Below are 27,565 nucleotides of genomic sequence, written 5' to 3'. Positions count from 1 at the left end.
GCGGCGCAGACGGGCCGTACGGTAGGTACGGGTGGACAGCAGGTAGCGTGTCAAGTTCAGCGGGACCGGGGGCTCGGGAAGCCCGGCCCATTCTGACTCCCCGCCCTCACGGCGCCGCCGGCGGGGCGGGACAGCGCTACCGTTGCGGCGCGCGCCACCCCCAGGATTTGAAATCCCTTCCCGTGGTGCCCCGGGGCCGCCGCTGATTGGCCGGGCCGGGCCGTGCGCGGTTCAAAGCGGCGTTGGCGGGGGCGCGCGCGGTTGAACCCAGCCCCGGGTCCGCGGTAGCGTTTCGGTGCCGTGTCCGTCCCGCCATGGCCTCCTTCGGCTCCCAGGGCGGCGGCGCCAAGAAAGAGGAGAAGGGCAAGAACATCCAGGTGGTGGTGCGGTGCAGGTAAGCGTGGCGGCCCTTCTCTGGGCGAGCGTTGGGGGCTGGTCCGCGGGCAAGTCCCGGGGAGGTCCCGCGTTGGTACCTCCGGGACTGGGGCCCAACATTCTGTGCTCGGTGCCCCGGACAGCCCGCGGGGCCGGCGGGCCGAGGCCGCCGCCGTGCGACAGGCACTGTGCAGCTGTGGCTCTGCCGGGCCGCTGTGTCCGGCTGCGGGTACGTGCTCCGGGGGACCGGTGTGTCCGCCCGGAGGGATCGCGGGCGAGGGAGCCACCCCCTGCCCCGTACTCCTGAGCGGCCTCGGCACCGCGCTGGGAGCCGCCTGTCCCGGGCACCGCTCTCGGCTGACGCGGCCCCCTGTGCCTCCCGGGGAAGCGGCGCTTCCGCAGAACTAAGGCTGTTATGAGCGATTTTTTTTATAGCTTAAAAAGGCAAAAAGCTGCAGTTTCCGATCTTCATCCAGCACGCACCCAGTATGGAGCTGTGCTGGAAGCTCAGGAAGAGCTACGCAGAATTAGTGTGATATTCGAGACACACAAAACCCAGGCTGAATTTTGCTCTTCTGTGAGCTCCTGTGGGAAGTTGCTAAGCTTTGACAGCTAAAAATGCTGCTACTCCCTCTGTGATATAACTTCATTGATGCAGACTTTACCGGGGACAAACAATAGGATGGCGGTCACCTGCTGAATTAAAAATGACCAAATGTCTCGGCTGATGAGATGAATTTGCTTTTTTGCATGACATGATAAATTTCATGTACCATAATATTAGGTTCTTTTTGTAATTCTGAGGTGGTTTTAAAGGATTGCGTACTAATGCTAGGTCTTAAATAATCTTAAAGCATTGTATGTTAAAATTGTAATATTGGTTATTATGTATTGTGTTTAAATCACCTGTAGAAGTTGGGGTTTTTTTGAGCCAGACCTCAAAATATTAGTTTATGTATTATGTTTTAAATGACCTTTGCAGTCAAATTCTCAAGCCTACAAATTTTGCTTTTACAGGTGCACAATGAATATAGAAATTAAAATCAATTTAGCCTTATGTTTGCAATGCAAGTATAAAGCTTCTGAAACAAATGTGGAATTGGTGAAAGTGTTGTGACTCAAGGCTATTGCAAGAGAATAAGTTTATTGGAGCAATTGGATTTGAAATGCTGTCAAGAGCAGCTGTTTTGTTTTTATCTCTCTTAATTGTTCTGGAATAGCTTTATCAAGTATTAATATCTATTTTAACTACATATGATGCTCTCTATGAAAGTAGCATTAGGACTATCAGCGGTGGAGTGGAGTGTTCTGCTGTTGTTGTAGCACACAGATTAATTGCTATGTCAAGAGTTAGTTTCTAACCTCTTAAAAGTTCCTTGCCTGCTCATGCCTTTGCAGAGCTTTTTTTTTTTTTTAAAATAGCTTCAGTTTCTTTGAGCTAGTAAATGTTTCTTCCACCTTTCTTTTTTCTTTTGCATCCAATCAGATTGTCCTTATCTTACAGATAAGAAAGCAGATGCAACTGTGTTCTTTGGTGTCCTGATTTGTTCCCAAAGCCTGATCAATCTTAGCATATAATAAATCTTTTCAAGCAGCATGTTTATTGAGCTTTGGTAAAGCATTAACTTGGAATCTCAAAATGCATCCATTAGTATTGTTAATGTGCATAATGTGCTTCATAGCTATGGGGATGAACTTGAGATCCAATGTCTCCGTGGCACACCCGGCAGCTCCTTGTGTGGTGGTGATGATCTGTATGCCTACTCCAGCCCAGCTAAATTGTTCCCCTAATATCACAGCTGTGGGCTCTTGTGCCTCCTGCCATGGACTGGGTCAGTGTTTCATGGTTACACAGCAGAATGTGTTCATTGCTCTGTTACTTTCAAAGTCACGAGCTTGAAGCTGTGACTTGCTCCTCTGCACCAGATTTTAGTGATCTTGTGTTGTCATCGGTCAATCTTGCACCCAGGTGTCCCATGGTCTGTTTAGAATCTGACACTTCAGCCTCAGTGATGTATTGAGGGAGAAATGTTAGCCACAAGGTTCAGGAAACTCGAGGTGCCGTGTGTTGTGGTTTTCTTGTGTTTTGTTTTTTTTTTTTTTCTTTAACATTACAATTGAAAGAGTATTCGAAGTGTCTCTAGTGTTAAGATATTTTAGAGTACAAGCTTGTGGAAGTTATATTTTCAAGCTGACTGCTCAGGTCACCTATATATAGGTAGCATAGACATTCAGTACAGTAGCACTACTAAATGAAGAATAAAATAGGATTTAATGCTTTTTAGGGTATTTCCGTACATTTCAGGAGAAATAGTGGCAAATGTCTCTTTAAGAAAAGTGTTGTGCACCGAGTTTGAATTAACTTAGTGGTGAAACAAGATGCTCACCATAAAGTTCAAAAATTTTATTGTTGCTGCGTTAAATATTTTACTATTACCTTTCACTAATCCACTTTAAATTAATGTGGATTCCACCCCCACCCCACCCCCCCGTTGTTTTATTCAGGCGCATCAGTACCTGAAGGTTCTGGTATTGCTGCTTACTGTCCTGCAATTAGTAGGGTCTCTTGGTATTTTTGGTGCCTTAGAGTGTTTTGTTATCAGCATTTGATTCACTATTGCATTGACTTGCATGTAATAAGTGTTTTTTGGATTTTTTAAGGCTCTTATTTAGATAGTTGCTTGATATGTTTAATCTTCTGCCCCTTGCAACTGAACATGTCCTGATGTCTGTTAGCTATGTGAGCATCTCTATGATCTTGAAAGTGGTTATAGGCCTGTTAAAAATATGTATATAACAAAAAGCTGTGGATGCCTGGATTGTCTCACAGTGGAAAAAAGGGCCTGTAAACTGCCAAACTGCGGCATTTTTTCTTAATTATTAAACAGATAAAGTTAAAGACTTTGGGGTTTTTGCCCAGTTTTACTATTCTAGATCCTTAAACTGAGTGACATTACTGCTTCATCTGTTTGTGTTCTTGTGATTGATTTCAATGATTTCAGTCTGATATTTCTGACTCCTGTCCTTTTAGGCCTTTTAATGCCTCAGAACTGAAAGTGAGCTCCTACGCTGTTGTGGACTGTGATCAAGCCAGAAAGGAAGTCAGTGTCCGCACTGGAGGAGTGACAGATAAGTCATCAAGAAAGACTTACACATTTGATATGGTTAGTAACTGCTTGGGGTCTTCCAGAAACAAGCTAATACTGGGTGTGATGTTACACATTATTGTATGGCTGAATGGGATGTGTTGTCTTGTGCCAATAGGTTTTTGGAGCCCAGGCAAAGCAGATTGATGTATACCGGAGTGTCGTGTGTCCCATTTTGGATGAAGTCATTATGGGCTACAACTGCACGGTGTTTGCGTAAGTAAGCCAATAATTAGCGTTAGGAAACTTTATTTGTATTTTGTATTGTTTACATTTTAATTTTTATTCTCACAGTTATGGCCAAACTGGTACTGGTAAGACCTTCACAATGGAAGGGGAGCGGTCACCCAATGAAGAATATACTTGGGAAGAGGTATATTATCACTTCTGAGATTTTTGTCTGTACTGTAGTTCACAGTTGGTAACTGCAGAAGACTAAAGAAAACCAAAAGTTGATGCCTTTCAAATTCTGAAGCTGACTTTCCTTAAATGCTTGTAGATTAACAAATAATCTCCTTCATTTATATGAAAAGGACAACTTAATGTTGCAGAATGGTCCATTTGTCTGGGACGAGCCATTTGTCAGGTGCAGGGAAAACTCGGGACTCAATACGAGTCAGCAGCAAGTTCCGTTTATTGAAGAGAGCATCAGACACTTATACAGCAAGTAATAAGCTTATGAATATTCTGTAAGCCAAGCAATCCATTGGTTAAACTATACCATCAACTCTTCCTCATTCCTTTGGGCCAACATTCCCTATTTCCCATGTCTCTCTGTCTACTTGTTATCATACCCAGCTAGGCCCAAGGACACACTATCTTGCAGGTGCAGGACTTGGAATTAGCCATGGCCTTGTACTTTTCCAGTCTCTAGTCAGCTAAACTCCCAACAACTTAATATCTTTAATGTATTACACTCAACTCTTGGTGACTTTTATATGGAAGGTCATCTTTATTCTTATTTATATCCAGTCAGACTGTTTAGTTGAAACTCTATGCCCTAGCTCCAAATCTCTTTCAGTACATTTATAAATTAAATATTTCTTTTTATTTTATAGGATCCACTAGCAGGTATCATACCCCGTACATTGCATCAAATATTTGAAAAGCTCACAGAGAATGGAACCGAATTTTCAGTGAAAGTCTCTCTTTTGGAAATCTATAATGAGGAGCTTTTTGATCTTCTGAATCCTACTCCTGATGTTGGAGAAAGACTGCAGATGTTTGATGATCCTCGAAATAAGGTGAGTGCTACAAAATTTGTTGTCTTGAGGCTTTCTGAATTGTTCTGAGATGTATAATAAGCATGTATTAATTTCTGACAGAGGGGTGTAATTATTAAAGGCTTGGAGGAAGTAACTGTACACAACAAAAATCAAGTTTACCAAATCCTGGAAAGGGGTGCAGCCAAAAGAACAACTGCAGCTACTTACATGAACGCATATTCCAGGTAAAAGTCTTCCCCATTTCAGAAACCTTGTTTTGTTCTTTGTTAAACAGAATCTTACTGAAGATGTAAGCAGCTAGTGCAAACATGACATCATGTCTCTCACAGTGCAGACTATCAAATGTTGGTTAGAATGCCAGAGTTACAATATCTTCCTTACCACCTGCTGTGGGATGATTGCAATAGGAGTATGAAGGGGTGTCATGGTTTAACCCCAGCCAGCTTCCGTAAAATTTGCAAGTTAGGTTGTGGAAGCTGGGGATAATATTCTATGGCAATAAGGGCTGCTTCATATGGTTGCTGGTCATAGAATGTAATAGAGGCACCTGGGTCAGAAATAGCATTCTTTTTATTACTGCTTTCACATTCTTGAGCTGCAGATGTGAAATCTATATCACTGTGAAAAGTAGTGATCCAGTGCTGGAACAGTAAGGAATGTACCCTCTCTGTATTGTATTTTAATTTCAAGATATACTGAGCATGTCTTTCTACTGGTGGAATGAAATGGGTATTTTCTACTACTGATTAGAACACAGAACTCATTTTGTCTGAGATTCCAGGGAATTTTGGAAATTGATGTGCCAGAGGTGTTTTATGTATGGTCAAACTGGTGTTATTCGACATCTATGGCTTCCTGTATATGTCAGCTTCCTGCAGTAAAAGCTTATTAAAGCAATAAACTCAACCTGAAATCATTATTACTATGAGAATAGTGAAACACTGGAACATGTTGACCAGAGAAATTGTGGGTGCTCCATCCCTAGAAGTGTCCAAGGCCATGTTGGATGGGGCTTTGAGCAGCCTGGTCTAGTGGAAGGTGTCCTTGCCCATGGTAGCAGGGTTGGAGCTAGATGCAACCATTCCGTGATTCTGTGATCTTAAACTGTATTACTGTTTTTGATTGAAAAATTAATTGAACTTCTAAATTTTTAATATTGAATTCAACTAGTTGCTGAATTTTCTTATCCTGCATAAGGAAAGTTATGTTCCTTAATCTCACATTCTGTGAAACTGTTCTTAGCACAAGGACTGAAAAAAAAAATTGCAAGTCAGTTTTCATGTGATGCTTGCGAGTTGAGAATACTCAAATTTAAGCAAAACCAAGGCATTTCTCTTGGCTTTCCTTGAAATAAGAGAAAATCTATAGGATTGAATAAATCAAATGTCAACCAGTTGCCTCATCACTGGTTTTAAATACAAATTCATATATACACACACAGAATTCTACTTAGCAGAATAACTTTGTGTATTAAAAATGTACTTTGTAGTTCATGGGCTAAATGTATTCTCTATAAAGAGCACAAAACTTGCAGCAGTCAAATAGCAACTAATATTTGGCTTTAATGGAACATCTGAAACTGGTTTCTTTTGCAGCCGTTCCCACTCTGTGTTTTCAATCACCATCCATATGAAAGAAACAACAGTAGATGGAGAAGAACTTGTTAAAATTGGAAAGCTAAACTTGGTAAGTATTTGAACTAAGTGTCATTGATAGAATTTTTAGCTATGTACTGGAGTTTATTAGAGTTTTTTTCCTGATAAAGGGAAAAATTATTGGTCTCATAAAGTGATGTGAAGTGTGTTTGTCACTCTGAAAAATATAAGTCCCATTTGTCACCCCAGTGTCTCCTGAAAAACTAGTTAGCTCTTTTATGTATTCTACAAGACTTTGGGGCAAGCATTCTTCAGAGTGATTGAGACAGAAGCAAAACCTGCCTTTCAGGTTGATCTTGCAGGAAGTGAAAACATTGGTCGATCTGGGGCTGTTGACAAAAGAGCTCGTGAAGCTGGAAATATCAACCAATCTCTGCTGACACTTGGAAGAGTTATTACTGCTCTAGTGGAAAGAACCCCTCACATTCCATACAGGGAATCTAAACTCACAAGAATCCTTCAAGACTCTCTTGGAGGACGGACAAAAACATCAATAATTGCCACAATTTCACCTGCATCTGTAAATCTTGAGGTAAATTTTAAGTCTGAAAACCTATTCCTAAAATAAGTAATATTTTAGGAATAATTTTGCTAATGATATGAGTTAATTCATCAGCTTGACCTAGTGTTACATCTGTTTTTCACAGGAAACATTGAGTACACTGGAATATGCCCATAGAGCAAAGAACATCATGAACAAGCCTGAAGTTAATCAGAAGCTAACCAAAAAAGCTCTTATTAAGGTAACTAGACGTATATCTTAAATTAAGTTACAGGTATGACTTCTTGTTAATGTAATCTTTGCTGTACAGGAGTTATGAGTACAGAAGAAACTAACTAGTAGCTGTGCTTCTCTGAAGCGATTTTAATTACTGAACTGATGCTTTTAAACTAAAGCTGCACTTACATAGCCATGGTCTCTGCAGATACTGGCACTGTTAATAAGACTGAAGTTGAACAGAGGGCTATTGCTACTAGCTATGACTATGGGGATTACATGTTTGTAATTTTGCACTTTCCCTAGAAAGTGATTGAATTAGAGGGAACTTGTCAGTAAGTACAAGGGAAGAGCCAATGTAAAGTAGCTCTGTTCCTAAGGAAGTTGGGATTCCTGTTGTAAGCTGCTAAATGCAACCAAGTATGACCTTCAAATGGAAAATCTCAGTGCTCTACATATAGCCAATGATATGAATTTAAGTAGTGCTGTACTGAGTTTAGAAGAGAGGTGAAGTGCTTTGCTCTTGTGCTTATGCAACACTTCTGTAGAGCACTCCCTTTGTGAGGTATCTGTTAAGCTGAATATCAAAACCAGAATAGAAATGTTCATGTTCATGTGATTGTTTCTTTGTGCAGGAATACACTGAAGAGATTGAGCGTCTGAAGCGAGACCTTGCTGCTGCTCGAGAGAAAAATGGAGTCTATATCTCTGCTGAAAACTATGAGTATGTCTGCAAAATTTCTATAAAATAATTAGCATCAAATCTCAGATACTGGTACCTATACTTATACAGAAATACTTTCAGATATATTTTTAATCCAAGAAGTTGCAGATAGTTAGGAAAACTTAGCTGTTTGGTCAACTTGTTCTTTCAAAATTAATGATTATACAGATAAAATCTCATGGGCTTGCACTGAGGAATTTATGTATGTGTGGAACTTGCTATAAGCATTAGCCAGAATGCAGATTTATACATGCAGCCTTTTATTTTTTCAGTGGACACTAGTACAGGAAAGTAAACTTGATATACTTCACTTTAAATAGGGCTAGAAAGTTTACAATAGAAAATTGCTTTAAATCTTCTCTGCCTTAAGTGAAAATTACTTGCTATTCGTATAGAATTTTCCAAAATTACTGAAAATTTAGTGTAAATCATGAAACTACCTCTTACTTAACTAATTTGTTCATTTATTTTAATCCTTGCTTGAGAGCCCTTAATGGAAAGCTGACAGTCCAGGAAGAAAAAATTACAGAGTATATTGACAAAATCGGTGTCATGGAGGAAGAAGTGAAAAGGGTAAGTGATGTTTTTCAACTGTGGTTGAAATCTTCCAAAAAATGGAAGAAATTCATTCCTCCTGTCAAAAGGAGGAAAAAAGTGTGAAGAAAGAACAGTCAAGAGATTGGTTTTGTTGTTGTTGGTCTTAAAGTTCCCCAATTAGTCAAGAATGGAAGCTTCCTAGTCCTTGAAGTTAGGAATTTGAAATAATGAATATGAAATTGCAATCGCAGTACTTATTTTTAAAGCTGTTTTCCTGTCTACTATAATTTTCGTTGCTGAATTTTCAGCAAAAAATCTGCTTGTAAAATGATATAATCTCAGTTGACAGGTATCTATCTGCTTAGGAACAAGGAATGAGGGGAGAGTGGTCAGGAGCTTCCTTTTAACAAATTACACAAACATTGGAGCTCCTTCTTTAAGAGAAATGTAGATATTAATTTGCTGGTAGATGTAACTGCTCTATGTAATCAGCTTTACTGGCTCTTCTCAGTCTATCTGGTTATGTTTATTCAGTGGAATTCTTTTCTGTGTTCTGTAATGGTAGTTTGCTCTTATGTTTTCAGAGGAGAAGCAAGCAATTATTACAGTGAGAATGGTGTTGGCTTGATATTTTCAGTGATTACAGAGACTATACAAACCTGTAGTTTAGATTTAAGTCTGGAGTCCTACAGCTGAAGTTACATTGCTAGATGACAATTTGCCTTCTGTCATTGTAGTGTAATTTGAGAGATGTGAAATGAGACTGTCACATTTGTAAAAAGTGGTGTTGCCTTTTTGATTATTGTCTTCCTATTTAGGTCACTGAACTATTCAGAGTCAGTAAAAATGAACTTGAACAGTGTAAAACAGATTTGCAAATCAAGGAGAAAGAACTGGAAGAAACACAGAAAGATCTGCTAGAAACCAAAGTTCAGCTGGCTGAAGAAGAATATGTGGTTTCAGTTTTGGAAAATACTGAACAAGAGCTTCATGACACAGCTAGCCAGGTTGTCACAGTTCTTGTTCCTAGTGTAAAACAGCTTCCTGGTTTTGGGAGTTGGATGGGCTATTGTTGCTAAAGCATGATGTGAGTGAGACATGACCTGAATTTAAGATGGAAAACTAGGATTAGATTGCAGGACTTTCTCTGTGGTAGTGTTGACAGCTGACTGCTAAACACTGGTTGGTATGGAGCTAATTTTCCTTCAGGCCAGTTTGTCATGGGAGTTCCAGTGCTTTGCAGTATCTATTATTATGAGGTTTTTTGCAGAATAAGTAATTATCAAAACACACTTGAGTTAGGGAGAGAGTGTATCCTGCTATTTAAACTGCAAACTGATGAAACTTGTACCTTCAGGCACCATGGCAATTTCTTTCTATTTGGATTCCTGTAAGATTAGGAGGGAATGCCTGGTTTTTACATGTGGGTTGTGGAGTGTTTGAGACAAACAGGTGCAGAAATTATTTATGCTCACTACAAACAAGGACTTCACTATTTCTATGAATTCTAAATTGTTTATCTCAGGACTAGTACTAAAACCTCTTGTTTTAGTACTATATTTAGTACTATATTTACTGTCAGATTGTTCAGAAAAAAAGTTGAAGTGCTCACTCAGGTATTTTTCAGTTACTATTCTGAGGTAAATGATACCTTTATTCCTTAAATACTGAGGAAGTAATTTATTAATGCTTTGATTTTAAAGCAGAAGAAATTATCTCTAGTAGGTAACTTTTTCCCATGTTCTAAAAGCATAAATGACATAACACCAGGGTCCAGAACAGTTGTAATTTGATGGTGTAAAGGGAAATACCTGTTCTCCTAGAGAGATAACTTCTTTAACTCAGAACTTTTGTTACCTTTCCTTATATAATAAATGCTTGACTTCTTGTTTCAAGACTTACTGGAATAACTTTAAAAATTCTAGTTACTAACTACAGTTGAAGAAACGACAAGAGATGTGTCTGGGCTCCATGCGAAACTGGACCGTAAGAGGGCTGTTGATCAGCACAATGCTGCTGTCCAAAATACCTTTGCAGGACAAATGAATGCTTCATTCAGCAAAATACAAGATTCAATTACTGAAAACAGTTTGAAGCAGCAACAGATGTTGACATATTACACAAATCTTATAGGTAAGTGTAATACCTGTATTAGTAGTCATCCTGTTGTAATCTCAAAGACCACTTCCTGAAATGTATCTGTTTTAGGAAAGAGGTGGCTTTATTTAAGTGGCATAATGATTACAGTTCCACCAGTAATGATGTATCTGGGATGATCCACAGCCATCCTGTGAGGGGCAATAAAGTAATGAGTAATAAAAAGAATTCTATCTTACAGGGAAATTTTTAAAAAGTTTGTAACTCTGGATTTCTTTTGCAGGTGACCTCCTTTCTACCAGTTCTTCTACAGCGGATATTCTTGCATCAGTTGTATCAGCATCTTTTGCCTCTCTTAAAGAATTGGTGTCTACTGAAGTTTCTCACATATCTGAAAAAATAACACAGCATGAGAATCTATCACTTGATTGTAAAGCAGAGCTGCTGAGATTAATTGTTAGTACATTTGCATGCTCCTACTTCAATATTTGAAACCGATTTTGATCAAAAGGGATTCTGTAAATGTATAGCATTTTTTCTGATGCTCTTTACCTGTGTCTGCTTCACCACCTGACCATGATTGTCTCTCCCATGTCACTCCCACAAGCTGTAATGTACTAAATAGCATATACTGCCATAATAGACCACATGGATATGTACACAGTAACTTCTTGCAAATGTAGATGAAGGAACAGCCAGGTTCCGATTTAATTTTTTTTTTTTCCTCTTCCTAGGAAGAACATCAGACTGGATTAGGAAGAGCAGTAAATAGCTTGACACCAATGGTAGAATTTGTCTTGGGGTTAAATTGTCAGTTCCAGAGTAACATGAAGAAATATTCTGCTGTGGCTGACCAGGTAATGCACATAACCTGGCTCCTTGCCTTATGCTCTCTTTTTATTTAATTTACAGATAATATGTTCTTTGTTTTTCTGCAGTATGTCAGAGTGTTTCCACTTCTTGTCTGGCCTTTTCCCCTTTTATCTTGCTCTATAAGTCCTGTCTTTTAACTTTCTTTCAGACTTTTTTCCTCTCCTGGGTGTGGTAAATTTGCTTGTTCTCTATATTGGCACAATCTTTTGTGTGAGTGCCACAGTAGAATGGCAAAACACAGATGCTTAAATCTTTATGTAACAAATATTCGATGATACATTGAAATACAAGGGGGAGAGTATATTAAGAAATCGGAAAATAAAAAGTCAACTTAGGCAAGTCCTACCACTCCAAAAATCTTCTGCCTTCATACCAGACTTTTTCTGTAGTCCCTTTGTTTCCTGGGGAATGTGATGCTTTATCTTGTTAACAACCATAAGTGTAAACAATACTGCACTTATAAAGCCCTTTGCTTCAAGTTAGAGTTCTAGTCTATCTCGTTATGCTAGGGAAAAATACCAGTTTTTTCAATCAAGATATAGAAATATAACTAAGTAAAACTTTTTTTTTTTAAGATGGAGGACCATAAAATGGAAATGGATACCTTCTTTGCTGATCTTTCTCTCACACTGAAAAAAATACAGGAACAAACAGCCGGTGGCTTTGCTCAGCTCCAGCATAATTGTGACAGCTTAAAAGAAGAAGTGGAAATGATGAGGTTGGCACATAGAAAGGTATCCTTGGAGTAAGAAAACATCCTCACATCAAGTGTGATTGCTTGCTTTGATTTAAACTCTTATGTGGTAGTAAGCCATTGTACTTGTTTCACAAAAATATTAGGAGGACAGTAACTTGATCCTAATTCTATTCGGCTTTTGTTAGGCTGCTTTAGGTAGCTTATGTAGGAATGCAGCAAAAACCCCCTTCCCCTTGCTGTATATCACTATATGTGCATTTACATACGTCTCCAAAAAGAAGGTGTCTGTATCTTCACTACACAAAAATTGTATCTTCTGCTTTAGAATTGCAGAACTCTGCCTTTTCTGCATTTTTAGTTCAAGCATTCAAGTATGCTTTAAGACTGTTAACAAGTGCAGAATTAACAGCAAAACTTGTGGTAATTTTCTTGATAGAGTGCAGCTGAAATGATGTCTTCACTGCAAAGCCAGCTTGACCTGTTTGCTCAGGAGACTCAGAAGAGCCTAACTGATGTACTCACAAGAAATGGAAGCCTGAAAACCACCATCACTGCTATGCAAGAAAATGTTCACCTGTAAGGGGCACATTCTTTTTGCTGTACACTTACACAAGATAAAATATATATAAAGAGAACTTCAAAATTGGATGCTCTCCATCTTTATGTGCTTATAAAGCCTGCTGGGCATGGCCTGTGTGTTAGAGCTGGGTTCTGCCACAGAGTGTAGATCAGAGTTGGCCTTTCCCCAGAGTAAACAGTAGTTCTAGAAGGCTTGCCCTTGAACTTGTCTCTTGAGCATGTTGAGATAAGAAAGTATCATTTTGGGAGCAATATGCTGAGGAGTGTCCCTCAGTGTCTGGACTTCAGAACATATAAAGGTTTAGCATGAAGCATAATAATGTGTCTGTTGCAATATGTTTCATTCAATTGCAGACTGAATAACTAAGGTCTTGCTGAAGTTGTTTTTGGTTTGTGGTTAGGGTCTTTCTGTTCTCTTTTGGGTTTTTTGGTTGGTGGGGGTTTTGTTTTTTTAGCAAACCTACTGCAAGTGCTGCAGATTTAATAAGTAGAACAACAATATTATAATTAACTGGTTTGATAGAACTGTGCTATTTCACTGGCTCTGGTTTCATATTTCTAAAAGTATACTGTGTTAAAATCTACCTTTCAAAATCTCTAAACTCTTACACATACGTTGTTGCAGGACAACTACAGACTTAGTCGGCAGTACAAATTCCAATCACAGCAAATTTACTGCCTATCTGGATCATTTCTCTCATGAGCTCAGGAGCATAAATGCTGAAAACAAGGCAATGCTGGAAGAATCCAATGACCACTGCCAACATCTTCTCGCCAATCTCAAAAATGTGGCTCAGGATACCAATACATGGGGTGAATTTACAACTGCTCAGATGGTCAACTTTACTAATCAGCACCTGTTGTCATTAAAGGATGAGAAACAGCAATTTCAGTATTTACAAAAGGTACTTATAGTCATTTGTAGTCTAATGCAACATCCTGAGACAAACTTTACTGCAGAATTTATAGAGGGGAGAAAAAAGTTGTAGTCAAAACAAAACTATGATTTTTTTGATAGCAGACTCATGTTACTGAGCTTGAGAAGATGTAATTAGAGGAAATCAAAAGCCTAAATTAAGAGAAAGACTTTGAACTTCAAGTGCCCCTACCCTCAAAAAATGGTGTCATGGCTAATGCCATACAACTGACTTGTACATGTAATCTGAGTGTTTTGCATCATCTTGGTGGTGTTTAATTCTAAAGCTTTATCTACAGTACTCTCCTTGGGAGATGCACAGTGATCACATGCAGGCTATTTTCTGGAGTTTGCAAATGACTTTATTGGTCAGATTGAGTCAATATGGGAGAAAGTATTCCTTTTAAGTATATACAAATTCTGGCCTCTTAGGTAAGAGTTTCTCGTGTTTTTTGGGGGATTTTCTTAATTTCCATCACAAATTTCACATCCACCCTGGTTTTTATTGTTGTAATAGGCAATAAAATAGGCAAATCCAATATTTTGCAAACTTTTGGAAGGAAAAACTCACTAGAAACTTCCTTCACACAGAATACTCTGAGTTGGAAGGGATCTCCAAGCATCAAGTCAAACTCTAAACTAAAAGCATTTGTTGGTCTCAAGACCTCTCTGTATCTGTTGCACCTGCTGAACATTTAAAGAGTTTCATTTGAGTGGGAATGGCTGAAAACACAATTGCCTTTTCCCCTACAAATGCATAAATGTTCTAGTACTTACAGGATGTTCACGTTCAGGTGAATATCCTAATTCTGTGCAGGGTTTGTGCATAGAAGCATGAAGAGTCTGGTCTGGGCCAGATGGCATCATCTTTATTCTTGTGACTAGCTTTCTAAAGTGATCATACTTTCTAAGAAACTGACTCTTCTGAAGATAGCTGTCAAAATGAGAGTGTAAAACTGGCACTGAAACTTCTCAATTTGAGGTCTCAGTTGTTTCGTTTCAGGTCATGTCACTAATCCTGCACCACATCTTAGAAAAGAGGCCATAGTCTTACCTTTCCTGTTAACTTGTTTTTAGTTGGGTTGTTTTTTTGTTTCATTTTCAGAAAAATGAAGAAAATAGTGATAAAGCAATAGCTGAAATTTCTGACCACATTGGCAGCCAAAAGGTTGCTGAGGAGGAGGTGCTAAATGGCCTTCTGGATCAGATAAAGGTGGATCAGGAGATACTTGTGGAGCAGAACCTGGCACTTAAGGAAAAAGTGCAGCATGGACTAACTCAGGTTAATGGTTTCCTGCAAGAGGATCTCAAAGTGGATGTTCCAACAGGTATTTAATCAGGTCAGGGGCAGAATGGTCTTAAAGAAAACAACTTGAGTTCCAGAATTCATAAGTGAAGGTTGATGGGGACATAACCTGGCAGCCTTACACCTTTAAGATATGTGCAAAGAATGGTGTGTGAACAAGGCATGATTTCTGTAATGAGCTGATATAAAATTGTGGATCTGAAATTAAAGCAAACACTGAAAAGTGTATCATCTTCATTACAGGGACAACTCCACAGAGAAAAGACTACTCCTATCCTGTCACCCTTGTGAGAACAGAGCCCCGGCAGCTGCTTCTGGAGCAACTGAGGCAAAGGCAACCAAATCTTGATGCTATGCTAAGCAGTGTGGGAAAGGAGATGGAGGATAGTGCAGGTCAGGTATGTATATAAATGGCAAATGAGGCTCTTGAATGAATATTTCGCATCTTTGAGGTTTTTCCAGGCCCTTTTGGAGAGTTGACTGGAACCCCAGGGCTGTTGTAGCCTTTGTGTTTTACAGCGTACTTGGACTCAAATGTGCTGAGCTCTTGACAAAAATCATCTCTTGAAAAATAAGCAATGATATTAATAATTTAGATTTCTTTCTTGTTTTTCAAAAATAGAAATTCCATGTCTTTTATAGGTACGATCATTCTTAATACATTCATTAAGGAAATTCAGACATTAAATACATCTTTCTGGAAAACTTCTGTTTTAGGACCTGTTGGAAGGAGTGTTGCAAGAACCCAGTGAAGGCCTTGCTTGTGACAAATACTCAATGGATACAAATGTATATTGTCACACAAATGGTGGCATTCCTTTTTTCCAGGTAACTTCCTCAGATAAGCAAAACAGCTTTGTATTTGAGAAGAAATAGTACTTTCATAACAGTGCTGTAGTTTCAAGTCACTTCTTAACATTTCAGGGTGGTCTCACAACTTGTTCAAATCCTGTAGATTAACAAATCCTTTGTTAACTTTGTGCTAAAGTAACAGCAGATTATGATAGCAGTCAATAGTAGATAAAATAATGCAGATTTCTGACAAGCTGGGCAGACTGTTGAAAACTCCTCAGCAAATTATCTTCCATAAAGAAAATTGTCATAATTTGCTAGACATGTGTTAATGGAAGAGTTGAAAGTATATGCAGTATTTTCTTAGAGGCCTGACAGAAATATTGGCATTGTTAATACTTACTTGCTTCTGACCCTTTTGCTCTACCAGCACATCAGTGTAAACTTCTTGGTATATTAGTCTAGGGATTGTCTTGCTGGGGAGAGCATGTTTTCTTCTTGGGGACCCTTTAAAAATAGCTGCTGAGCTTCTCTATGTCTACATTCAATCTCTTGAGTAAATGCAATCTCTTAGGAACCTTTTTCAGGACTTACATCAAGTTTTTTTCTCAGAACACTATGTACTGCATTGCACATGAGCAGAAGTCTGATTTCTTTGTATTCTCTTAACATTGGGTATTTTCTTTAAATCCCAGCACAAAAGAAGTGTCAAAAAGGGTAAAGAGAACAAATCTGCAGCTCCAGTGGAGAACAAAATGGAGGATATGACAGAAGAGTTTCTTCAGAAATCTAAGCATCCTTTAAGATTGCTGAACTAAGATATATTCTCTGCAGATCGCTGTTTTTAGATATTTCTATCTTACTGTCTTACTGAGCCACATTTTTTTTGGGTATTCTCAGTGTCTATGTAGTGATAAAGTGATGCAAAGCTGAATCAAAAGATTTACCTGCTCAGTCTCATGCCTTGGTTCCATTTTTATATGTGGCAGCTTGCAAAGTTTTGAGGAAAAAAACCCCTGCAGATTACGGTGCTGTTATGTTAAATATATATATATATATGTGGTCAAGTAAGAAATTATCTGTTTCTCAGTAGATCTAAAGTACCAGAAAGGGATGTGGAAATATGCTTTGCCAGCATTATGAGTTAGCATCTTATGTATTAATCAGCTGTAAATAAGTGGCCTGGTTTTATACCTGCTTTTTATTCCAATTTCTGTTTTGTTTACTGTGATACTTCAAATAAATTAATAAATGGAAAACAAATGTACAAGCACTTTGCTCAGAATAAAACTTACCTAATTTTCTTATGGTGCCAGGTCTAATTTAGCTAAAACATTATCAGCTATGTCATCAGTCTTGTGCTGTCAGGAGAGGATGGTTCTCTCCCTTGTTTCACAAAAGACAATAGTTTTATTTCAGTGCCTCTTCATTCTGTGAAGTCTTACTGCTGGGTCTTGGGCTTTTTGTTTGTTTGAACCCCACTGTTCTTCCTCTTAACTTGCAGATGCAAATTCTGGCACCTAAAACTTAATGGGTTAATTCTCCAGTCTCTAGGTTCCATTTTCTTGCACTATATACCTGTTAACATTCCACAATGGTTCAAGAAATCCTTTATTAACTAAAAAATCAACTCCGAAGATTGATCCCATAGCTTTGAGTAGCCTAAGCCAAGTGGGAGAGGTTTGCACAAGCCTTTCACCCTACTACCTTTTCCCTGTGGAGCTGTAAGGATTAGTATGAACAAACTGGAATAGCCAGTGAGAGGAGGCTTCCATCCATGAAATCATGCCATATTTTGTGTTCCCTGTCTTGATCTTCTTTGAAACTCTCTGCCTTGACTGTTTGGTTCCTGCTGCATGGGGACAGCCTGCTTTCCTTAGCAGCTATTTGAATTTCAGGTGCTGCTTCACATTTTCTCTTTTTTTAAAGTAGCCCTCAAAGTTGTGTTGTCCTTTGTTTGCAATGCTGGCAGTGATCTGCTGATCATTGTTCCATTGGCCCAGGTATGTGGAGGCCACACCAAAGCTGAATAGGATGAAAAATCCGGATGCAGAGCATGTCCTGGCCTCCCTGTCCGTGCCTCCTCTCCCACTAGATGGCCCCAACACTAAAGGTTGGTCTGAGCTCAGGTGCGGGCTGCTAAACAGAACTTGGAAACACAGCTTTTGCCAAGCTTTCCCTCAAGCATCTGTCAAAAAAAAAAGTTTCAAAATCTGATATTGAATTTATGCTTCCATATGGAGAATTCTTCAGTAGGGGCTTGCTTTATGAAGAGCTCCATTTGTGTAAAAGATGATCTAGTGCATGTCTGCATTACTGCAAACTGTCCTGGTGACCAAATTCTTGTCCTGGCCTGCTCTCTGTTCCCCACCACATGGCCATTGCTCAAAGCAGAAAGCAGCAATAATTTGCTTTGGTGTATTGTATGGTGTATGATAAGGAGAAAAGAAGGGTAAGAAAAACAAAGCAATGCTTGTTTCTTGTGTGTACTCATTGTAATCCCAGATCTTAGCTAAGGGAAGAAATGGCACTGTCCAGACTAACTTGCTGGTGGTTTGATTTTGTTCTGTGTAAGGCATCCTTTACAAGAAGGCTACAAAGCCATTTCCACAGAAGAATTTGCCAGGTCACACCCACTCTGGCACAAGCCAGCTGAGCATGAGGGAGAGTTGCAGTGACTGGGGCTCCAGTGCATGGCCATGTTCTAATTAATCTAATGAGTACTGATTGGATTCTAGATTAATGGTTAAGTGAGACAGCCCTTGATTTAACAACAGACTTAGATGCAATGTGGGGAAGTGAAATAAGGAAAAATAAGTTTAAATGCATGTGACATACAGACAACAGTAAGAGGGCCAAAAGAAGCACAGACAATTGAGTCACCAGCTTCATTTTCAAGTGAAAAATGAGTGGCCAGGAGGAAAGTGAGGAAGGGGAAAGGAAAGTTCCTGCTTCCTCCTGGAAATCAGGGGGCTGCAGCACTTGCTGCATCAGATTTGTGGGGGATGCAATGTTTATTTGAAGAGAGAAAAGAAGACTGAGCTGAGTGGCTGCTATTGATGACTGCCTTCATTTTGGGTATCCAACAATTGCATGGGGCTAGAGAGGAGTGAGGAGAAGGTGCAGGGTTGCTAGACTGCTTTTCTCTTTTCTGTTAGGGGTCAGTCAGCATTACAATTAGCTGTTAAAAGGGTAGAGGAAACAAGATGAAGCCTTTAACTCTTTAGGGTGAAAAAAGAAAAAAATTAATCCAGGAAGAACTGGAAAAATAAAGTTAACATTCCTTTTTCATCAACAAGAGATTTAAGAGGGAAAAAGAAAATTCTAATGGTTGAGAGCATTAAAACCAGGAAAATCCGTATATTTGCTATGTATTTTAAAATTTATGCATTTTAAACAAGTGTTTACAACCATTTGACTTTATTTTTTTTTTCATTCCCTGTTACAAACTACTTTTTATGGTAGAGGGCAATGCTCTATAAACTGCACGCCCACCCATGCAGTTGCTGGGTGAAGTGAAACACCAGTAAATCATGCTATGCTTTGCATTCATAGGCTTTAAGTGGCAGGTTCTAGAGGTGAGGTGCAGACCACCTAGCAGAGCAGGCTGTCCTTGGAGGGGGAGCACAAGCTCCATCCCAGCAGCATTGCTGTGCTCAGTCTTGAAATCATTAAACATAGGAGAACAGTGAATGCACTGAAGGGAATGTTTTCCTTTCTATGTTTGTTCTATTTCTAGGCTTCCAATATACTCTTTGGCTCCCTAGAAAAGGGTCTAGCTACCAATAGGAGGACATGGTTAGAGAGCTACACAAGTGATCTTCAGACAGATAAAAAGGAGCAAATGCTTGGTCTAGCAGTCATCAGGGAAGAGATTAGAAATAAGCTGCCTCTTTTATATTAGGTCTGAAAATTGTACAAATTTTCTAGCCTTTTATGACTTTATGAGGTGATTGTCAGCTTCCAGGTGGCACAGAGTTAAATTTTGTAAAATAATGGAAGTTAACTGAATTGCTTTCTTTTTTTCCAAAATATTAAACCTTTATAAATATTCCCTTGAATTCCTTAGTTGTACTTGAAATGCTTTCGTCACTCTTGGCCTGTTTATAACCTAATCATTGTACTTCAGAGAATGAAGCACAATGACCAAAACTTTGAACTTGACAAGTGCATTTCCTTCATTAAAAATTATGAAATAAAGGAATGAAATAAATGGAAATATCACATAAAATTACACTCAATTTTTTCAGAGCTTCTCAGTTCTTGTCAACATATATATGTATATATAACATTTTGTTCTGAGAATGTCCAGAGCACTAAAGCTACATTTTTATATGATAAAGAATTTTCTTTTTATTGCCAGAGGTTAAAGATTTTTTCCTAATTAACATGGAAGTTTTGTGAAGCAAAATATAACAACTAGCAGGAACTAATGTATGCTTTTTTAGCATTTTTAGAACAGATTAAATACAGAGTAAGATACTTCTCTTTCTCCATTCAAGTAATAATAATGACTGGTGCCTCTCCAAGGGCTGATTTCCCATTGTACAAGTCCAGTCTTGCTAATTCTGCTGCAATCACTTGACTTACAGTGAGAACTAATAAGATGAAGGATCAGAATCTCTGTTTTCCAAAGTACACACTGAGAGTGAAAATGATGTCTAAAAACCCACAAAACAATCAAAGGCCCAGTTAGGTTTCTATGGCCAAAAGATTTCATGGCATTTGGAAGGGTTTGTCTGGGCAAGGGGGGAAGTAGTTTTCATGCCTAGTTCTGTATACTCTTTTACGCTCTTTTAGTAGGTGCTTCAAGCACACCTACTTCTACTTCATAAAATGACTTTGGGATCTTTGAGGATTGGTGTTAAGTTGCTCTGCACTTAAAAACTAGACCCAAATTCAATTGAAGCTTAGCACTGCCTGCAGTGGCCCCTGCATCCCACCAATCCTTGGGCAGTGTGTGCATGATACACAACTTTATGCTGAATCTGAGCACCACTGCTCCCACTTTGGAAGCAGACATTTGTTTCTAAGGGAGTGAATTCTAAATAGGGGAGGTGTTGGTGGTTTTTTGAGTTTAGTGGCTGGGGTTTTTGGTGTGGATTTTTGTTGGTTTTGGGGGCGTGGGTTGTTTTGTTGTTGGTTTGGGGGTATTTTTGGTGACACAGAAGAGCTTAAGTAATCCCTGTCATATGTAAAGATTGTTTTGGGAAATTGGCTTTTCACATTTCAATTAGCTTCCTCTAACGCTCAAGCTAAAACCTAAGCAGCATTGTCATTATGTTCAGAAGGTAAAGGAAACAAAGAAGTGAATCACTTATCATTTGCTATAGCCACCATCTTCTCTGACTTAATTAAAATATGACATTAATTTGGAAGCCATTCAGCTACAGATATATATTTAAACGGTTATAATATAATAACGATACCTGCCAAAATTTTGTTCATTCACTCTAACAGTTTATTTTAGGAAACTCAGTCCAGCAGGATGAACCTTGAATATACAAATTATTGCAAGGAAGAAAATTTTATGATGACTGTTAGTTAATACAGAAGCCAATCTTATTAATCATGGATTTACAGAGGGCTGTTTTATTAGATGTTAACCATAGCTTATGTTGACAATTGATTTTCATTGTAGGACAACAAAATTTATATTTGTAAAAAGATAAAGATAATTAAATTTACTTTATAAAGGTTACTATAATAAATGTTAGTACCTGAGAATAGCAAACATTAAACAGCCTTAGCAGCAAAAATTCAGTTAAGTGATAGGTGGTTTTTTTCCATTACATTTAATAGTCCCTGAACATTTTTAGCCTTCATTTTATTTCCCAGGGTTTACACCTACTGCTGTGAAAAACTGTTTAGGTTGAAGCCTCACTTTTAGTTTATTTTCTTTCCAATAAAACAGGGTCAAAACATTTTTAAACTTATAGAAGTAAAATAAAACAAATTAAAGTTTTAAGTAGAAATGTATTATGTCATCCTGTATTTCTCATATTTGTCATTAAATTGTTCAGAGTCTGTTGAAAAAGATGTTGGATCTACAATAAAATTGTACACCTAGGGGGTTTTAAGAATTAAAAACAGTATTACTAAGGAAGTTGATTTGGACCTTTGCTTCTTAGTCTAAGGGAAAATACAAATCTTGCACAGCCAGGATCCAAATATTACAGAGAAATTCCTCCTCTGTGGCATTCCTGCTGTGTGAACAGCCCCTGACAAGTGAGTACCCACTCCTGGTGAAAGTGAGCAGGGTGAGGCACAGGAGTGCTGGCAGTTCATGCTGCCATGGTTTGAGAGCTGCCTCCCTGGCCTGCCAACAAAAGCCCATGTTCCTCTTGCCATGCCACCACAGTCTGGTCTTGTGTTCATGGAGCTGCAAGCATTTCCACTTGTGTTTGGGGTGCTGAGGGCCCAGGCTTAGACCCATATGGAGTTTGGTGTGACAGAGGATGGAGTTCAATCCTCACCATCCCTTCAGCAGCTGTGGCTCATTTTGATGGAGCTCAGCAGTCCAGGTGAAGCTTTGTTGGACATTGTCCTCTTGTGGTCAAGCCACCTCTTGGTCTCCAGTTCTCCTCCCAAAGCAAGGTATGGCCTGAATTCAGCCTTTCTATGTTAATTTAGGCACTGGTATGGAGGTACCCAAGTCAGAACCTTCAATGCCCCGATCTCTCCAGCACCTCATGGGATGGAATCTCATGGCATGATACATTACTTGGTGCCCTGTGTGCTTCTCATCAGCTATGGGAACCTAAGGAGGCAGTGACTTTAACTTGGATGCTACAAGTGCATTGCTGAATCTGGGATAAGCATCACTCCCCTTAAATTTTCCTATTGTGATTTTTTTAATGGTAAAGGCATTTATTGAGACATAAAATACAGATGCCTTGGCTGAGTTTTAACTCTTCACAGCTACCTCACGCTGTCCTGTTAGCCACCTTCAGGTCGTTACAAACAGCACTTTCTGATTCTCTGTGTGCACATTTGCAGTGAAGGTCCTGAAGCCATTGCAAGAAACTGATATTGTCTGGCTTTAATACATTACTTAATCTGCTCAGGACTAAGCCAAGACAGACTTACTCTTCAGGCAGTTTCCATTTTGATGCAGTATTTACTTTAAATGAAAGGCCATGCTCCTATTCAAAGACATGATTTCCCCTCTCTCCTCTGCTGTCATTAGAGTCAGATAACAGGAAGAGAGAGTGAGATAACTGCCACTTATTTAGATTTCACTGAAGCTTTCAGGCAGAAACAGGGACGCCAACCAGAGCCAAATCAATTCATTTGAATGATTTGCTGATTATCCATGTTAGTTATTCCCTGATTATCTTGCCTGTTGTCCAGGACTAGCTCTTTGCCTTTGGGCTTGGGTTGGCTGTTTATTTTAACCTATTATTTCTAAGGAATATTCTGCAGCATGACCAGTGCACCCCAGTCTGCACATACCAGACTAATTGGCACTGGAAAAACTAAGGATTAGTATTTTAATAACTGATTGACAGAAATAAAGCTTGATCATAGTTTTTCATGGGGGCATCTTAGCTTGTTAGAGAAGCAGGGTTAATAAATACTTTAATAGCTTTTTTCAAGACTTTGGCTTGAACATTTAGATTGCTGGTTTTGTGTTTTAATTAATGCTTAAATTGTGGACATTCCAAGAGCTTCCCATCAAGATACACTGAATGGTGATCATACCTGTAGAAGAATTTAGTTTAAAAGCTGGGGAGCAGGTGAACATGCACAAACAGGCGTGGATGTGGTGACATGAATTCTAACAGCAGAATAATGTGACAAAGGTAGGTGTGCAGGCCCCCAGTGTCCAACCCAGAGTTGCTGAACCACAGTGCTGTCCCTCTCATTTGGCAGCACAGTGCTGCTCAAGTCCCTGCTGCAACCCTCCAGGGAGCTCGTGCTCTCCATCCCAGTACCACTCAGACAAAAAGAGAATCAGTGCTGCTCCTAAGACTTTGCTTGAATGTAAGCTTTCTGTCCATAGAGTCTACAAGTTCATATTTCCAGGAGTCATATAAGATGATGAACTATAGCAAAGTTTAGAAAATTTGAGTCAATAACTTTGAGATGCTGAAGTACTATGGGATGGAGCTACAGCAGCAGGTGGCTAATTCAGTCAGATTGTGCAGGCTGACCTCCTTCCTGCAAGCAAAGGATCTGAAATATTCTTCAAAATCAAAGGTAATGCTTTCTATGTTGGGGCTTCTGGTGATAAAGAGAAAATTAAGTCTCTGAATTTGATTCTCTTGCATCGTCATTACTTTCCAAGTGAGGCAGGCCCTCAGCCAACAAACTGTTTTCTGGTTTTTAGCCATGTGCATTTTGACAACACAATGTAGATAAACACATACAGTTTTCTCAACAATAGAAATAAATCACTTCAGTCTATTCATTACTGCGCCTAAGTGAATTTTTCTGCAGTAACTGAGGCAGTTACACATCATCTGAGCTAACGCAAGAGACATTTGGAAACAAGGCTGTCCCCAAAATGAGATATTGTCATTCTAAATGATGAAAGAAAGACACCTCCATGACAAAGCAATACAGATTAAATCAGACAACATCTTTTGCAGCCAAACACAGAACAAGAAATTAAAGCAATTCATGATGCTATCAAAATTAAGGGCCAGTTTTCCCTCCCTCACAGACTGGTGCAACAGGTGCAGCCTGTGGGGTGAGGCTCTGCCCAGGCAAGGTGGCAGCCAAAGGGCCAGAGCTCACACCCTGTCTCAGCAGCCTGCCCTGCTGTCCCTGTTCTGCTGTCCCTGCCCTGCTGTCCCTGCCCTGCTGTCCCTGCCCTGCTCTCCTTCCTCAGCAGCCTGCCCTGCTGTCCCTGCCCTGCTGTCCCTGTCCTGCTGTCCCTGCTCGGCAGCCTGTCCTGCTGTCCCTGTCCTCCTCTCCCTGCCCTGCTGTCCCTGCCCTGCTGTCCCTGTCCCAGCAGCCTGCCTTCCTGTCCTTCCTGTGTGTGCATAAACGACGCTGTTCCTTTTGCTTGTCAGTCAGGACAAACGGAGGAGTCTCAGGAGGGACTGATAAAGCAGCAATTACAGAGCAAAGTCAACAAGAAGAGATGGCACCACAATGGGTGGTGGGAGCATTTGTTCAGTGAGGAGAGAGAGCTCCAGAAGCAGGTACAACTTTCACAGCACAGATAACAGGTTGCCATTTGACATCAGTCCCCAGCAAAGTTGATCCAGCCTGTATCTGCAAAATCAAACTTTTGGCTGGGCCAATAAATCTTGCCATTCTGAAACCTTAAAATTCCCCATTTCAGTTATACACTTTGCTGTAAATGGCATGTATTAAAGTCAGCTTGATCAGATCTATAAAAACATCCAAAGAGAAGTAAATTTTTGGCTTAAAAATTGTATTTTTTAAACTTACAGGCATCTGATGACATCTGTGTGTCTTGTTAGGAGAGGAGCACTGGAGCTGCTTTACTAAGTCCATTAACACCAATGTCTTCTTCCTGCCAGTGACCAGAAGAGGCTACTAAGGAGAGCTGTGGGAGAATCAGGCACCAGCAGAAAAATCCTTTCCTGCTTTCATCAAACAGTTCTGAAAGGGCTTCCTGAGCCAAACACAGTGAGCTAGCTACTATGCTTAATACTCATCAATGTACCTATCCTCCATTAATTTCTCTTCTCTTTTTCTGAACCCATTTACACTTTTGGCATCCAGCACTTCCCATGGCAACAAGTTTCATAATTTAATTATGTGTTGTGTGAAAAAGTACTTCCTTTTGTTTGTTTTAAACCTACTAAAAGAGAATTACAGGATGCACAACAGAATTGCATGAGCAGACTTAAATGGGAAGATAATGTGGAACGACAATGGAAAATCAGTCTCAGCGCAGAGAACTGGAAACCAGCTTTGTTTTTGCTTTACTCTGACCACCAGTACAGGGTTAGTTAATACTTCCTATTGTTCCTCTCCCTGTCATAAATAAGCCAATTCACGTGATTAGTGTGAAAAGTTAGAAAACAGTCTGAGGTTTCTACAGAAATAGTAATGTTTGTTAGAAAGATGATCTCTGAGGTCTTCCTTTTCTCTTAGGGAAGACAAGATATGGTGACTGCTGTGCTGAGGACATCTGAATATGCATTTGAACTTTCTAGGTGATGTGACAGTTAAAAATGTCAATATGATTTGGGGCTCTGTGGAGACACACCACAGGGAAAGAGCAAGTGAGTCTCTCTTCTTGGAACTGACGTGCGATAGCATCTGGAAAAGGTGAGAGCAGTTCTCTGCACCTCGTTACTGGGAAGCCAAGCTGCAGGAAGTTCAGAGAAGAAGAGCCAACTGTAGTTGTATGCTTGGAAGAGCTGACTGATGAGAAAAAGTACAAAGAGCTGACAGCATAGCTGCTAACCAAGGCTTAGGGAGTAAGATGGTATAATAACTGTCAAGTAATGTTTTAAGTGTAAACCTGCAGGAATGAGAGGAACTAGATTAGTGTGGGACGAGAGACTAGCATAAGTAGTGACAAACATAAAGAAAATGTAATAACAAGGCTTTATCATCCCTGGCCTTGCCCCATGGGTGGGTTTGACCTGGGTGTTCCTGGTCTCAGCGTGCAATGTTTGCCAGGAGCACACACATTGGGATGCTCTTGCCCAGCACAGAGAACTGTGGCACAAACTCAGCAGGGCCATTGCCCACACTGTGAAGAGGGGCTCAAGTGTTGCTTGCATGTCCCAAAAGCAACAGAAGCACAGTTCATGTCCCCTGCACTTTACTGTGTCTGGCAGAACGTTGGTTCAGGTGCTCTTTGGAGAAAGCAGATCCCTGGGTCTAAGTTAGGGTATAGGCAGACATGGAAAGACTGATCCTGTTTGGGCTTTATTGATACTCCCTAAGAAACTATTCACATCATGAAACCCCCAGACAGAGACACTTAAGTATTCAAAGCCCATGTGTGAACTAAATAGGAAAAAAACTGTAGAAAATGCGACAGGAAATACTGAAAGTGCATTGTATTGCAACAGTTTCAACTGCAGCAAGGTTTGGAGAGTGTGCACTGCGGGTGCCATGACTTCCTTCTGCTGCTTTCTGTGATTTAATTGTTATCTACAGCATCCTGACTCTTTAGGAATTTACCCTTCAGTGATACAGACAGAGGCTGTGCTGCTCTCTCCCAAACAAACCCATTTATCTGTAGAACACACTTATCCTGGCTAACTGACTTTAACACACATTCTTACAGTTTAATATTTTACAGGTGTCAGATGGGTGCTATGAAGACTACACAAGAGCAACATCATGTCTACCAATAGATTCAGTCCTGAGGGGAAATGTAACATAATGTGGAAGAGACAAAAACAATAGAAAAACAGCTTGGCAAGCCACAGAAATTAAAGTATACAGAGGACTTAGTTTAGACACATTTTAATATTAAATTGCTTAATTATCTTCAAATGTAGAGTACTCTGACTTGATTCTGTAATCACAGTCCAATTAAACCTGCCTTTATGGCCAATACATCTGAGACTGAAGATCTCTTTTCTTCAAGAACAAATCTTAGAAGGTCATGTAATGGCAAAAGTCAGAAAGGGTTCACACTGTTCCTCCCAGGCTGGTGGATGTTCTTCCAAGGACAGATGTGAGCTACCTCTACCTTCAGTTTTAATTAGTTATATCATGTTAATTAATCCTAAAACTTTAACTTGCACTACCTTCTTAAAAAAATTACTGAAAAGTGTACAGATTTCCCAAAGATTATTGAAACACACAGCTACACAGAGAGCAGTGTGGAATCTGTTCTTCTAAATGAAGATATTTCTCAAGTTAATTTCTAGTACACGTTGGTAATATTATACAAGGAATAATTTTGGTCAGTTGTAATTAGTGGGTCTCTCCCACTATCTACAGGATCTCTGAAGCCTGTCCTGGTGAGGAGTCTG

General features: G+C 39.6%; 1 protein-coding gene across 1 annotated transcript; it reads left to right on the top strand.

Moving 5' to 3' along the window:
• The first annotated feature begins 271 nt into the window (after nucleotides 1–271).
• KIF11 (kinesin family member 11) lies at nucleotides 272–17,587 on the top strand. The gene is made up of 22 exons (XM_058029119.1): nucleotides 272–394; nucleotides 3,407–3,539; nucleotides 3,640–3,737; nucleotides 3,816–3,894; nucleotides 4,580–4,765; nucleotides 4,847–4,971; nucleotides 6,343–6,433; nucleotides 6,692–6,934; nucleotides 7,050–7,145; nucleotides 7,756–7,844; nucleotides 8,330–8,417; nucleotides 9,200–9,388; nucleotides 10,307–10,514; nucleotides 10,762–10,934; nucleotides 11,213–11,335; nucleotides 11,927–12,085; nucleotides 12,485–12,624; nucleotides 13,253–13,532; nucleotides 14,649–14,871; nucleotides 15,093–15,247; nucleotides 15,567–15,677; nucleotides 16,337–17,587. Exons 1-22 carry the CDS (start codon nucleotides 315–317, stop codon nucleotides 16,457–16,459), a joined length of 3,192 nt encoding a protein of 1,063 aa, XP_057885102.1. The 5' UTR covers nucleotides 272–314; the 3' UTR covers nucleotides 16,460–17,587.
• Nucleotides 17,588–27,565: the final 9,978 nt, after the last annotated feature.

This window comes from Melospiza georgiana, chromosome 8 (assembly GCF_028018845.1).
Source record: "Melospiza georgiana isolate bMelGeo1 chromosome 8, bMelGeo1.pri, whole genome shotgun sequence".
NCBI classification, from domain to species: domain Eukaryota; kingdom Metazoa; phylum Chordata; class Aves; order Passeriformes; family Passerellidae; genus Melospiza; species Melospiza georgiana.
The sequence above is the reverse complement of the archived record's forward strand: the minus strand, read 5'-3'. Positions and strand labels throughout refer to the sequence as shown.

Excerpts from the sequence above, each read along its gene's own strand:
- KIF11 (XM_058029119.1), top strand. The coding sequence starts at position 315 with ATGGCCTCCTTCGGCTCCCAGGGCGGCGGCGCCAAGAAAGAGGAGAAG. Across the intron at positions 13,533-14,648 it reads AATTTCAGTATTTACAAAAG|AAAAATGAAGAAAATAGTGA; the intron begins GTACTTATAGTC and ends TTTCATTTTCAG. Across the intron at positions 15,678-16,336 it reads GTGGCATTCCTTTTTTCCAG|CACAAAAGAAGTGTCAAAAA; the intron begins GTAACTTCCTCA and ends TTTAAATCCCAG.